This window comes from Akebia trifoliata, chromosome 16, assembly GCF_017979445.1.
Source record: "Akebia trifoliata isolate Shusen 1 chromosome 16, ASM1797944v1, whole genome shotgun sequence".
NCBI classification, from domain to species: domain Eukaryota; kingdom Viridiplantae; phylum Streptophyta; class Magnoliopsida; order Ranunculales; family Lardizabalaceae; genus Akebia; species Akebia trifoliata.
This window is the reverse complement of record NC_141390.1, coordinates 2332651-2348031: the sequence shown is the minus strand read 5'-3', so window position 1 is coordinate 2348031 and position 15381 is coordinate 2332651. Positions and strand designations below refer to the sequence as shown.

The 15381-nt window shown below is 34.0% G+C and overlaps 1 protein-coding gene across 3 annotated transcripts; it reads right to left on the bottom strand.

The window, feature by feature from the left end:
- Positions 1 to 223: 223 nt before the first annotated feature.
- Positions 224 to 9088, bottom strand: LOC147382229 (3-beta hydroxysteroid dehydrogenase/isomerase family protein). 3 transcript variants are annotated; one of them, XM_086428436.1, is made up of 13 exons: positions 8805 to 9088; positions 6493 to 6582; positions 6261 to 6394; positions 5976 to 6146; positions 5501 to 5617; positions 5337 to 5416; positions 4737 to 4935; positions 3706 to 3823; positions 3119 to 3293; positions 2727 to 2883; positions 2053 to 2116; positions 1699 to 1977; positions 224 to 435 (listed from the first exon to the last, which is right to left on the bottom strand). In XM_086428436.1, exons 1-12 carry the CDS (start codon positions 9058 to 9060, stop codon positions 1751 to 1753), a joined length of 1788 nt encoding a protein of 595 aa, XP_086284562.1. In that variant the 5' UTR covers positions 9061 to 9088; the 3' UTR covers positions 224 to 435; positions 1699 to 1750. The 3 variants fall into 3 exon arrangements, with proteins under 3 accessions (XP_086284562.1, XP_086284563.1, XP_086284564.1); XM_086428437.1 differs by having other exon boundaries at positions 3119 to 3287; XM_086428438.1 differs by lacking the exons at positions 224 to 435; positions 1699 to 1977; positions 2053 to 2116 and having other exon boundaries at positions 2745 to 2883; positions 3115 to 3293.
- Positions 9089 to 15381: the final 6293 nt, after the last annotated feature.

Genomic DNA, 15381 nt, shown 5'->3' with positions numbered 1-15381 from the left:
CCATCAATAAACCAAATAAGATAGTCGTAACAATAACAAGCTGACGCACTTCAACCCAGCAAACATAAGCCCTTCCGAAGCATGTCAGGTTGTTCAGCTTCAGCTCAACGTGCAGAAGCCCCCCCAAACAAAGGAGGCTACTAAATGCACCATCCAAGCCAAAGAGTCCAACTGATGTTATATCTTAGTAAAAAAATGACAAAATTATGTTCTCTCTCAAGCCAATGTGAGAATGGGTGCCTTTGAAATGGATCGTGGTAATGAACATACAGTTTTGTGTTTGAAACATAAGAAATATACACTACAAAAATAAAAGAACTATGACCTTTATGTACATTGCTGCATGAAAACAAACCCAAGTCTGAGATGTAAAATTTGCTTACGAGAGGATCAAGATGTGCCAAAAACTGATACAACTCCAAATCAAAACGTGACCTGAAAAGATGGAAAAATAATGCATTAGTCCAGCATATATTTTTGGAACAATTGTCCCACAATGGGGTCTCCACTGCAAAGAAATTCAAGACAAAATTCAACAAAAATCATATAATCACAATCCTGGCGTTTATAATCTCATCTTGAGGGATTACTTCAGCCGTGAAAAAAGCCAAGAATCTTTCAACCAAGAAAATTTGAAAAAAAAAACAAAAAACAAAAATTCAATGTTACCCATTGTTCCATTCCTGTCTAGGCCCAAGAATGAGACATTAATGAGACGGCATGAAGCTTTGCAATATGATAATAACCAATTGAACATCTTTCAAGCTATTTATTAGGTTTTCCCTAGAGTTAAATGGGCCCGGGGTATGGGCAAATACTCTGATTAAGATTAAAAAATAGCTCAACTTATCATCAAATGGTTAGGGAAGATCTGATTGGTTGGATTTTTGGGATGTTTCAGTTCCTTCTTGATCTCCAGTATGCCTATTTTGTCAAAAACTTTTAATATCAATAAAAGCTTAAACAAGTTTAATACAGTTTGATTCACGCACACTTCATTTCAATATCCATACGTAGACCCCTGTTATCCCTTGTTGGACCCATCTACAGTTGTTGACCCCATAGATATGCAAATTCTTCTTGATTGGTCCTTTTAATAATTTTTAAGAAAGCTTATAATGTCACAGGAATCCTTCTTTTTCGTTACAAAACTATAAATGAAATTACTTATAACACACCAAGGGTGTTATGACCCAAATGGGAAAAAATAGAGGAAGAAGGGAGCAAATGAGACTGCAGCCGACCATCTGACAACGGCCGACCTTAGATTTCTTGATCACTCTCTCATTACCTGTCCCTTTATGGAGAACAAGAAACAGAAAAGAGGGTGTAGTCATTAAAAAATAGAGCGGTTATAGGAAATCCAAACACCATACTTAAGTCACCAATTGGTGGGTTATAAAAAAGTTGGTGTGGTTATATATGCTCTGTTTGTTTTATGTGAGATCTCAAGCTTCGCAAAATCACTAGCACTGCCCAACAAGCCAGACTGAGTGGATGACCCTAACCATTTTTTCTGAACCATCCGATCTCTTTCTGGCAAATTTTGGGGATAACCCAGCGATTTAATGTGTCCAAGGATGGCCAGGAAGTAAGGTGTATGCTGAAATGAACTTCATTATTATATACTGTGCTGTAATGAAGATTAAAAGGAAAAATATTTTCGTACTAACTTACAAACGGAAATGAGCAACACACCTCGTCTCTATAGCTTGATCCAAGGATGGCTTGCTTGAGGAAGCTGTTTAAGTCATAAGTTTCTAGAACTACCGTTTGGATCCTTTACCACGCCAGGCAGTCCCTCGTCTTGTTCCAATATTAGATAATTTTGAAGGAATGATGCAATAGATATGGGCAAATTCTTCATCAATAATTTCTTTGATTTCTTTATGCCAATAGAAGAAGCCTTTGTCAGTCTAACAACTTCGTCTTCATATTGCTCATATATAAAGAAGAAGGTGAATGCAGCGACCAGGCCTAAATGTACAATACGTAGGTCAAAGGGATTGAATAGCGTTATGAAATTAACAAAACTCAAAATATGTCCCTTACCTACACCAATCACTGAAGAGAAGGAAGACGAGAGTAGCTTAAAAAAATATAGAGAAACCACAACCTGTATTGGTTAAGAAAATCATCAGAAACATAAGACACACAGTGTCACGCACCATGAGTGCACAGGTTTAGGCTAGGGCATAAAATGGGTCAGATTTTTATCCGAAATCCGACCTGGATCCGAATTTAGTGGGTTTGGACCCTTGGAGTAGACCCAAATAAAAAATGGGTCGTCAGTTTTTTTTATCCAAAATCCAATCCACCTAGATCCGAATGATATATTGCTCTGAAAATTATATTTTGACAAATTATATTTTTATAGTTGTCAAAATATCTTTTTCCTACTCCTTCAATATAACATGAATTCTTATAAAATAAAAGAATTATAATAGTAAAATAGAATAGTATAGCACTTAGAAAAGAAATATAGCAAAAAAAATTGAACGTTTCAAAGTTACTTGACCAGACCGACTTGAATCAAGTAATTTGGGCAGTTCAGATCTGGATTTAGTGAAAGTAAAATGGTTCGGATATGGTTTTAGTTAATAGGATCCAAGTTGGATTGGGATACGGATACGGATCCGGATAAATAATTTGGATCTAGATATGAATATACTCAGATCCAGCCGAACCCGGTCTATTTTATATCCTAGTTTAGGCACATTCTTTACCTTGAAGAAAATATTCCAATCTTCTACTTGAGTAAATGACCTTAGAATTCGCACGCATTGGTTCCATGTAGACGTTAGAGATAACAATGCAGCCTTGATCACTGTTTCCGATACTTCAAAATGGGATGGGGATATTTTTTTAATAGTGAAACCAAACCTGTTGCAGCAATAACCAGACCAACTTTTAACCTCATATCCTAGGCAGGACCATTAAATTACCTGATTACTCCTATTTGCATGTTAACTTGTATGAAAATATTTGCGACTTTCAAGATTTACTACAAAAAATAATTTCTTCGTAAAATACAGGCAAAGAAAAATATTCATTTATTAAATAATTCACAGATTATAAAATGTTAATAAAAGAAATGGTTGATAGTGCTGATACCTACAATGAAGATGGTAGGATGCCGTGACCGAAAAGGACAACTGAGATCAGTAGTAGAAGCTTGGCTGTGGAGGAGATAAAAGTTCTTCCAGAAAGGAAAAACCAGTAAAATAACAGAACCAGAGCAATAAAACATGTAAATGTTTCCTTCTCATCCCTCCACAATAGTATGTCTGCAACTGCATTAAGATTATTCAACATCAGTCCGTAGAAAAACAGAAAAGGATTGGTTTCTTCAAAAAATGTGGTAGGCTGCTTTGAATTCTTATCCAAGTGCTTCAGATATGACACAGAACACTGGACTGACTTCAGTTGCACCAATGTACTAAATTACACACCCGTACCCAAAAGCAGCCAATTATGAATATGATAGAGAGATTCTATTGCCACAACAACTTTTGCTAACACCACCCCAAATTAGCATACATCTTGGGGTGGCAATAGTAAAAGTTGGTGTGGCAATAGAATCTCTCGTATAATATTAGACACAGTTATGAACATCAGTAGGCCTCTTGTAGACCCACAGCCACTTTATTTTAAAATGTTAGGATTCAAATTCATTTTAAAAATCAAATGCAAATAGAATCCCACCTCTCCCGCTGCCTAACATTTTATCCACTGATGAAGGTTCGTTAAAGTATCGGTATCTTGAGTAAGGTGAATCTTTTGCTAAATGAGAGAATGATTCGACAGTTAATGTGACACCTTCCTGTAAATTAAGCAATCAGTGTACATGAGCAAAATATTAAGTTTTATGCTTCCTTTCTTCCATGATCGATGCTACTAAATAATGATTAAGCACAGTTTTTTTAGAGGAAAGCCTATAGAGATAAGAGAGAATAAGGAGCAGTACTCCCTGCCAACGGACCAAAAATAGCATGGGTTGGATGATTCCTAATGATCCAATATATTGTATTCTTCTTAACTATCAGAGAAGATACAGTGATCAGTCCGGGACAAGAAAGTCAATAAATCTGACTGTTATGTTCATACGAGTTAACATTTGACAAGAAAGTCAAAAAATAGTTTTTTGACATTGCAAGGTTTCCCCACATCCTTTTGGGTTGAGACTAGTCCCTATGGTTGCACATCTCGATCCCATGAAAATTTCCCAACATGCAACCCCCCCACACACGACGTTGTGTTTGTGGGGACCCATCCGACAGTGAGTCCCTACAACCCTAAAGACGAACACATGCAATGGCATGGTAGAGATAATGAGGACAGCGACTTCTCCCTTCCACCCTGATGTGAGCATTCCTTGTATATTGTGGTTCATAAGAAAAAAGATAAGCTAGTAAACATTTATGAGAGTAGGACTGAAAGAGTCGTGGTTGTTAGGCTCAAGGCAAATTATCAGAGACTAGTCTTTTCAAGAAATCATCAAGCCTTCAAAAGTTGAATAAGCAAGATTAACCTTAGACATTCACGTAAACTTTCAAAACTACAAAAAAGTAAATAGATAAATAAACAATCCAATAGAATTGTGGAGAAGAATCATATAATGTCTACACCTAAAGTAGAGTTGTGGACCATTGGAGAACAGAATGGAGGAGGTGAGATGTATGCAAAACTAAACAGGGAAAAAAAGAAAAGAAAACCTAAAATAGTCAGATGTTTACCTCAAGGGAGACAATTGGTGAGTACGCAATATGTTTTTCGGCTTTAGAACAATTGAAAGTCCGAGTGCGTGAGACGAAATGAACAGTAGCAGGAGCTAGAATTGAACCGGCATTTCTTTTGTTGCCCAATTTCTCATGCACCCACTTGACAAGTACAAGGATGAACCAAACCAGACTAGAAGGAAGTTGGATTGTTGGGCTGTAATAAAAATAGGATTCAGCACAATGTCAAGTACAATTTTTAGAAAGCATCAGGAATAGCAAAAAAGCAAAAAACAAAAAACAAAAAAAGAAGAAGAATGGGTGCACAATTTCTTTAATATCCAATAAACTAGAGAAGCATACCAAATGAAAATAAGACTGGGGAGAACATGATATAAAGATATATATATGTGGAATATGAATGTGAAATCATGCTCAGCTCTTTTTTTTTTCTTTCTTCTATTTTCTGGGAAGTCACACCATACTTAGCTCTTCCTAACTTCTAAGCTTCCAAGGAACCATGAGTCATGTGTACGCTATGCTCAAAGACCTAATAACTATTTATAATCTTTGGACTGCAGTTTTTTGAGCAAGACAAGATTAGGATGTGTAGTTCACCTTTGATAACCCAGGCCTTCCAACATGAGAGACACATACTCCCAAAATTTTATTGGCTCAAGATTGGTGATAAAAAATGCCTGAAACTCTTACACATGAATCTGGTCAATAATGACAAGCAATATAATGTAATATTTAAGAATGTTTAAAAGGTATATAAATACCTTTCCAGCTGCAGAAGTTATCCCAGATCGTAGAGCTTTCTCTGCACAGACATGGGCATGAGCAACGTTATCGACGAATGTGAAGTCACACATATTTTCTCCATTGCCTACGATGAACTGAAACAAAAACAAATTTTCAATAAAAATCCCAGAAAAAGTGAGATTTGCTGATTTACAGCAGAAAAGAGTACAACGTGTCGTGCTTGCTTTCCAACAAGAAAACAAATAACTCTTTTCTCCATCCCATTGTCCCCTTGCTCTGCGACTTAGCTTCAACCAACTCTCAAAAACAATGTTATGGAACATATCATCTTGCCAAAAATCTATTGAATTGACAAATAATATTGATTTCTTAAAAGGTCAAACCCCATCTGAAAAATCTGTTTGCAAATTGAGTTTCCTATAATATCCTTAGTTAATGAAAACTTTGGTAAAACTAATAAAAGGTGAAGTGAGGCATAACGCAATTCTCAACCTTAGACCAGCCAGGTTTTGCGGCACTCAGGAGAAATGGTACAAGATGCGTATCGCCGGGTCCAAAAGCATTACTGGGACGCAATGCACATGTTAAGAGCCCATCATCAGTGTTCGCAAACAAGACCAATGCTTCTGCCTGAGCCTTTAAATCACTAAACATGTCCTCAAACTGCACCAGTGCACACAAATAAAAGTTATAACTGACCCATGCTTCAAGAAAATTCAAACCAAACTTGAATATTGGAAGCATGAAAAAAAAAAACCTTTTCAAAAAGAAACTTACTCTCCAAGGGTATGGCAAGGACTCATCTCCATTGTGTATGTCATGTATACCATCAAAAACTACATCCGCAGAACTGTTATATAAAAGCCTTTCGACTTTGCACTCTCGGCATACATTAATTACATTTTTGGTACCTGAGGAGTATACAGTCTTCAGTAATTTATGTCCTACAATGAGTTTTAGTAGAAAAATTCCTTAAAAGATTATCCTTGTGAAATGAATGGAGATTTACCTTGAACAGTGATCATATACTGAAGATAGAAATCACTTAAAGATGAATCAGTTGCATCCATGTGAAATACAACAGAGGAACCTTCAATGGCTGCAAGTGAAGGAGATCATGCAAACAATCAGCAAAGAAAATCACAAATTCCCAGTCCAATTTTGGCATGGCAAACTTAAAATCAGACAATTGCAACTAAATTTTAAAATCAGACCATTCATTGTCACTTGTCCTATTTAACATACTGGTTAAAGTGCTAGAGAGGCTAATGGGAAAGGCAGCGGTGGCTAATGGAGACCATGCGGGTTTTAGGGTAGAGGTAAATGGTCTGATTATTTCAAACCTTCAGTTTCTCGATGGACTAATCTTATCTAGCTTTGTACTATGCTGGTCACCTCAACCGTCATTTTTATGCCATTTAATATATCTTATACATTCCAATGTATATGAGAAGATTATCTCAACTAATGCCACTTCTCTGTCCATGACCTTGCCAAAGTTGCACTCATCTACTAACAATAAATCAACTCAGCATGGTTCTAGTTTTGCATTCATCCCTTCCCTAATCTCATCAACCCATATTGTGTCATTTGCAAATTACAAATGACTAAGAGAGCCACCTCATCGATATGAACAAATAGTGCATATAAACCAATGCAGAAAAAGAATTGACATAAGGTTGACCCTTGATGTAAAACCACTTTACCTTGAAATTCTTTTGTCTCTAACATGTTGGCATCCTAGTTTTGATATTTTCTCATTTCATATATTGAACTATTGATACATATCAATTGACTGATTTACTTTTTTTGTCTTTTATTATTCGAATCATTTTAGTGTGTATGACCAATAGTTATGAACCAATATAAATGGGTATTCAATCTTATCAACACTGGCCAATTTATATCAATATTTAAAACCATGACTCATAAGTGTCTAATGATGTTGATATAATCTTGTGTCTGCTTTCTTCCTCAAAACCCCCAGATTTTTTCAGTAGGTACTCTATCTAATGATTTTTATAGATCAAGAGAACATAATTTCTTTCATGTATCTTTTCAATTCTATTAGGATTTCCTTTGTTAGTAATACAAGCATCATAGTAGTTATCCAGTATTCCAATTTTTAAATATTTTATTTGTCTTCAAATTCTTACTAAAAATCTAAGTTATCTAAGGCAGACTTGTCTCTCCCAAGAATGGAAATTCAGCTGATTCCAAATCCTGTCAATCATCATTATTTTGCAAGAGATTTTTTTTTTCACTCATGTTACCCTACTTTTACAATATTGTAATGTCCAACGTGGCATTTTTCAATTAATTTGTAAAAATTCCATGTTACCCACCCTAAACATCACCTTCCTTCACTAGTATCCTTTTATTTGTTTATTGCACAATATGATCCCCTCCCTACTTTGTACCCTTGGACTGTTTTTTGCCTCTTAATAAATCATCTTTTACTGGTCAAGGAAATCTTTCCTTCCTTCCCTAAGACCCAATAGTCAACCTCTCTAATGCAATGAACACGATATAGGCCTCTCCTTTTCCTCTTTTCAAATGCGAATTATGCAAGGTGCATACTGCACTCTAGGTGTGCACACAATTCCCACGCCATTGCACCTAAGGTATGAACATGGATTCCCAAGAGCCTTGAGCATGTGGTTTATATATATAGCCTTCCCCAACATTTTTGGACATATTTGAGAATGTTCCATGATAAATTTTTTTCTTCTTGCCATTTAAACAAATTCGATTGATATTTCGAAGGTGCCAGCTTGCTAAAAGTTTAATTTCTCTTAGTTTGATACCATGACCAGGGTTCAAAACTAGCTTTCACCTACCAATTTCTGACCACTTACCAAACAAAAAAAAAAAGGAAGAAAAACATAAGAATTTCATTTACGGTTACTTTATATTGATCTAAATGTCTTAATAGAAAAACTTAAACGAATTATTCTCAAAAACATGTAAAAGAAGTTCTAATAGAGCAAATTACTAAATACAAACTGACCAAACCAGACAAAAGTTCACTTAATCGTAATTGGTTTTTTTTCTCACACAATCAAAATTTTCCATATCACCTCCAAGATTGAACGTGCACGTTGTAGGTTCTTAAGATTGAAGGAAATCTAAACAAATATGGATTGAAGTAGCGAGAAAGACATGACGACATTCGAATTAATAGAAGAAATGGATGATGATGATGATCGTGAATTTCTAAGGATCAAATCAAACAACACAAAAGCACCAATAGAGAACAATGAGATCAGATTCTTAAAAATCAGAATCAATAATCAGTGAATCAGAACAGAGATTATTCACCTCTGCTAAGTTGAGATTTCTCTCTAACATCAACTTGGAAATACGAAGCCCGACCAGATGAAATCGCTTCGGAGAGAATCGAATTCTTCTCATTGAAATCGAGTTTCAGAGAAGGAGCAAAATCTGCGATCCGAACGATCCAATTCTCTGATTTCAAGAGCTTCGAAACAAGTGATCTTCCAATAAAGGTTCGACCTCCCAAAACCACACAGGTTCTAGGGTTTTCGTCTCTGAAACCCTCATCGATGATCGCCATTTTAGAGAGAGAGAGAGAGAGTTGAAGAAATGGTTCAGTTGGGCTGTGCACGTATATATTTGGCGCCGAAATTGAAGCATAAGGGTAAATTTGCAATTTCGTATTCGTATTTATAAAGGGAAACAAAGACAATAATACAATATAGGGGTAAACTGGTAATTTCATATTTATGAAAAAGGCGTTGCACTATGTCGGGGTAAATTGGTAATTACGAAAGGAATGAAGAGAAATATTAAAAAGTCATTGATCCAACAACCCGAAATGAGACCAACCCATTGACCCGAAATTTCTTTATAAGAGTGAATTCTCAATATGCCACGTTCTATACTCATTTGGGCCCACCACTTGGATAACGTTTGTACCATCTCGAGGTGTGATTTCTGATTTGTTAGAGTTCCCAAAAATTTACTAGTGGAAATGACCTAATGTGTGAAGCATGTATATTTGCAAAGGTTTCCCGACATCTTACCCACTTGAAGTCATCCATGGTGATATATTGAGTACCAAGTCTTACTGAATCACATATGCACTTAAGGTACTATGGTTCTTGCATAGATGAATATTCCCGTTGTAGCTGGATTTATTTGTTTTGTTAGAAATTTGAGGTATTTAAATATTTTAAAGAGTTCAAGGTGCTTGTTGAGAATCAATTTAATAGAAAGATCAAGAATTTACTATGCGATCATGGTGTTGAATTTATATCACGTGAGTTTTATGATTTTCTTAAAATGCATGGGATCATACGACAATTGACATGCGTAGGAATATTGCAACAAAACGATACTTTGAAATAAATCAATCATAACAAATCTAAGTTTAAATTATAATCCTAGTAAGCAATGAACTCTTAACACTCCCTTTCATTCTTTAGCTTTTGTCAACTCCTTCAACCCCAAGCTTCCTTTGAAATTTTTGAATATTTTTGAACTAAGCGTTTTGGTGAAATTTTTTTGAAAATTTTAATATCTAAATGTTAAACAACAAGTAGACGGATCTCTAGCTTAATCCACATTATAGTAACTAGATAATTTGTATTCGGAATTTAGGGAGTGTACCTGTTAAATGTAGTGGAGATCTAAACCTAAAGTTGTGTCACATTGAGTTGATCATCAGAGATTAGCAAATCCAAATTAGCGTTGCTTTGACATTAGTAGAGTAGTCACGGTTCTTTTCATGCCTTAAACCTTACGATCTTTGATAAAAATCCAGAAAACTACTGAACTTAAAAATAAATAAATAAATAAAGAGAATATCTGATTTATTTATTATGTTTTTTTTTTTTTTTATTGTTGTATTTTACGTATTTATTATTATCTATTTATGGTGATAGATAGATAAAATTATTACAGTCTTCTAATACAAGGGGACTCAATCTCACTAGGAGTAGGACTCTTAAGTCTTAGAGGAATCCTGATATATGAGTTACTGAGTTGGGTCCATATAAACACCCAAATAACTAACAGTTTAATCAGTATTTATAGAATATATCTTCATTGATTGGTACGTGAATTGACTCACAATGCTTATTGTAAGCCAAATTTGGACGAGCATTGGTTAAGTATACAAGACTACCAGCCATCTCTTGGTAGTCTACTTTTACTTTTCTATATGCACTTTGTGTAGATTTAACTAAAGCAGTTCAACAGTAAGCTCTTACTTGCTGTCCATTCTCTACTTTTATCTTTTCTTCTTTAAGAAGTTATTATGTGGTGCTTTATGATATACACTATTATATGTATAATCTAACTCTATCTTGTTACAAGTTAAGCCCCAAAACCCTTAATGGGGGTGAAATCCTTACTAATTTAGCAAGGCCAGTTGGACTCAAATTCAACCTTAACAAACTAATTATTGGTGGGGAAGGAACCCACCATCCATGAGATATATGGGTCCAAGGGAATAATTTGACAAAAGTTAAAATAAAAATTACTTAAAAAAAGGAGTTGTGATAATCTAACTCTCTTTTCTGATACGCTCTCATCATAGAACTGTAGATCCTTTGCTTCAGGATACTTAAGAAAAAGATTTATGATTTTGTAACTTCCAAGTCAAAAAATCACAGTATGAAAAAAAAAAATCCTTTATAAGTAATTTATTATTTTCAATTTATCAAAACAATAAATGTTTCTTTTGTGGAAAAATGTTTTTGGAAAACTTTTCTAAACTACCTTACTCTTAAAAACTTTTTCTTTGTAGAATTTCTATAAAAATAATGCAATTATCAAAAGAACAAAATTTTATTTTGAAGGAAATGTTTTTATATCTTTGATGCTTGATGTACCCAACCAAAAACATGTGACCGTTGTTTAATACCGTGGTCAATTGAACTCAACCCATGGTTTGATTGAGGACCAAAATTCACTATTTTTGTTGATCTAAGCACACAACAAACGAACTTGAAAACCTAATCCATCAACATTTTTCGTCAAAAATTTGGAAACCCAAATATATTTCTTTTAGTTATAGTTTACTAAAGAAAAATTTTAACTTCAACGACTAAACTCGTCAATTAATTTTTTTTATGTATCATCTATATAATAAAACACAACTGAGTTGTTTTAATTTTGTAATTTTTGAGTTGGGGATAAATATTTTTCTTAATTACAATTTTGTGTTGGACAAATGTTCCATCGATCTATATCACACTTTTTTGTTTTTTCGCATCATTCCCTCCAATCTTATTATATATCCTCTTCAACCAATTTTATTTTTTTTTTTTTTTTAATTTTTACCTCATACTAATCTCAAAATTTTAATAAATAAGACTTTTTTTTTTTTTTTTTTCTATATTTACTCCTTTACCCCAAAGTCATACCTCTGAACAGAAGAACAAGATTTGTTCACACCCTAAGTTTTTTGCCATAAGGTCTCCATTATGAATTTTAATGGGTCAGAAAAAATGAGAATTATTTGGTAAAAATACCAAAACAGTCATTTATAAGGCAAAAATTACTTGCCCAGCCATCTTTTAAAATATTATAATGAGATAAGCCATATGCCTGTTTTGATATTTCCCATTTTTTTTCTTTCTCGTATGAAACTCCAAATAAATGACCATATTTTTAAAAAAAATTATGAAAAAACCTGAACTATATTTTCTAGGGTTTATTTCATGTTGATAAAAGGGTACAAGAGTAAATTCAGTTTCTTAGAAAGAGTCAACTTATTTGTATGAATTTATAAAGAAGGGTATAAAGGGAAATTCATTTTAAGACTCTGATTGGCTGATTCTTAACTGCTGTGCAAGTATGACATCTTTTCTCTGGGCCCACTGATTTAGTGGTGATGGTGTCAAAATAGATATCATTGTAACTTGAAAGAGTCAACTTGATGTATGGTGTGAGTTGGTTAGACATCAATAAAAGTTGGTTTGGTGATCCCATCAATCAACTCCCCTTTACCCAAAATATACATTTTAGTCGCTCCACCACTCCCTAACTTTTTGATTGGTGGCAATTTAGAAAAGATTGTTTATTTTGTATGAATTTGTAAAGAAGGGTATGAAGGTAAATTTAGTTTAATGTTTGTTGACATTAAATACCCATTTTGGTAAAAATAAATACCAAAATGGGTTTATGATCTTTTAATAAATAATATTTGTTTGGCCACTGAATGCTTGGCAGTTTTACACCAACTTTTGACAGTTATCTTTTTTATTTTTATTTTTAATTTGAAATCTGATTTAAATATACACCCTCCACGTTTGGCCAATACTAGAGATACACCCCTGTTTTCAATGTGATGACATTCCCCCTTTAACCTAGGTTTTGTACTAGACTAGAATAAAATGACTTAAATGTCTTAACCTTTGGTTTTCTCCCCAAAATCAGTCATCTTCAACCTTTTTATGATTTTATTTTCTTTGAACTTCGAACTTCAAACCTCAAGAGCAAGATAGTATGATAGTATTTTCAGAGATGTACAAGGATCTACTTTTAGATATACAAATCAAAAGTTTCTATAAGACAATGAAGAAGTTGGGTTGCAAATGAGATTGAACGAGTTATAGCTAATAACTTAACGATTAAAAATATTTAAGATCATGTTCAACCTTAGCAATTAAGATTCAGTCTTCTTCAACTTCAAACCTCAAGTATATATATATATATATTTGATGAAGGAGAAAGATGGACATTTCAGACATAAAAATCAAGTAATTTTTTACCACACATTGAAATCAAGGTTGAACAAATTAAAAAAGTTTTGTGTTTTAAGACTTACAGAATTTTGTTAGAAGTTGAAAACAAAGGTATTTAAGTCATTTTACACTATCTCTATTTCAAAACCTAATCAAGGGGGCATATTATCAGTTTGAAAAACAAGTGATACCTCTAATATTGACCAAAACGTGGAAGTCTAAATAACCTTTTTTTTACCCAACCATGACGCTTCTTCACACTCCATTGAAGTATGAAGCAAAAGAGCAATTTGGCCATTGTGGCGTGCGTAGTGAGGGCAGCTCACAAGTTCCAACAAACGTTTGTTTGGTAAACCCATGCATCTACTACTCGCACCAAAACCTCAACAATCACTCCAAGATACAACAAACCTTTCTAAACACGGGCTCACACACACAGACACAGTTTAAAATATCCAAATGTATCAGTTGATGCGTATTGGTATTGGCCAAGACCTATACGAAACATTCAATGTTTTGAGAATGTATCAGTTTGGTTCGAATCAGATTTTTTCCTTCACTGAAACATTCAATTGATACGATATTTAAAAAAAAAAAAAAACACACACAGACACACAAATCCTTGATTTTTCTTTCCAAAATCAGTCATCTTCAAACCCTTCAGCCTTTCTGGTCTAAAATCAATTGAATCTCTATCATCAATCCATCATTTTCAACTTCACCTTAATCCCTTGAATTTTTTTGAGTATAAATTCATTAATTAAAAGAAGAATACAACGATAGATCGAGGTTACCAACCAAAACAAAAAAATCAACAACCACATAAGGCGTCCCAACGATAAACAAACTCCTCGAAAATACCCATTTAAACTAGGGATAAAGTTTACACCAAAACAATAACCACCCATGAATTTTCATTCATGAGATACCAAGATGATACAGGCAACTCATCTGAGTCTCAGACAATTTTTAAAACCATGTGTGAGAACATCAAATACGAACACGGTGTTAAGCCATACATGTGTCAGCAGTGACAAATGTGGCCCTGCTCTATAGTCACTGACCGAAAACTACAAGGGATCGTCCGTCAGAGTATGACCATGCCCATGAAGAGTCTACGATCTCGAGATGCGACAAGAGTAATGCCCCACTTTAGGCCATACTAGCCTACATAAGAAGATCGTGGTACTTACACCTCTTAATTTAGTCGAGTATCAGAATTTTTTTGCAAACTCCCTCTCCCAAAGAGACCGTTTAGAAATGGTAATCGATGAATAAGGGATAGGCGAGAAGGAGAATGAAAAAAGATTTGGAAGACATCCGACTCCAAAATCAAGGAGGAGACTTAACACATATCAAAATGTGAGATACACAGCACTGTGAACAAGATATACCCATTTTTTTTGGCATAATTTATAGGATCATATAACAAAAATTGATCGCTAACATATTTAAAGAAAATTGTTGTAACGATAGGATAGATGACAAGAACTACAAAGAAACTACCATTATTCAAAAGCAATGACACACAATCAAAAACAGTTAAAATGGCCGCACAATTAAACTCCTTGAAAAATAACTTCTTCTTTTTTAATATTGCAAATCACTAATGATTTATATGTTTCCCAAATTATACAAATAAAAAATTATTTATATCAAGGGATAAAAACACATGGGACCAATTTTTTTTAAATAATTTTTTTTTTCTATCACAATCTTGAATGATAATAGTGTAATATTCATCTCTCAACACTTTACAGCTTCACCATTAGACAATTGCCAATCATCATTTATTATCTAAACCCAAGATAATCAACCAATGGGCCAAGTTTTTCATCCTTTATTTCACTTTCTTCTCCTGTCTTTATAGATTTTTGCATAAATGCGTCTTAGAGAAACTCTAATTCAGTTAGTAAGATTCTTTAAATTCAGGTTAAAAATGAGATCAACTCTTAGAAATATTTGTATTATTCTTAATTGTATATTTATTCTATACTATTTTAGAATAGAAGAATTCAAATAATTGACAAACGTGTTGAAGTATCCAAATGTTCTTATACTTTGTGGGGACTCAAATTTCACATTGAGAAGATTTGTATTGATACTTCGAATCAATCAAATAGTTCAACATGTTTGTGGGGTCCAATAATTAGATGGTCCAAACTTGTTCTATAACCCTCCCC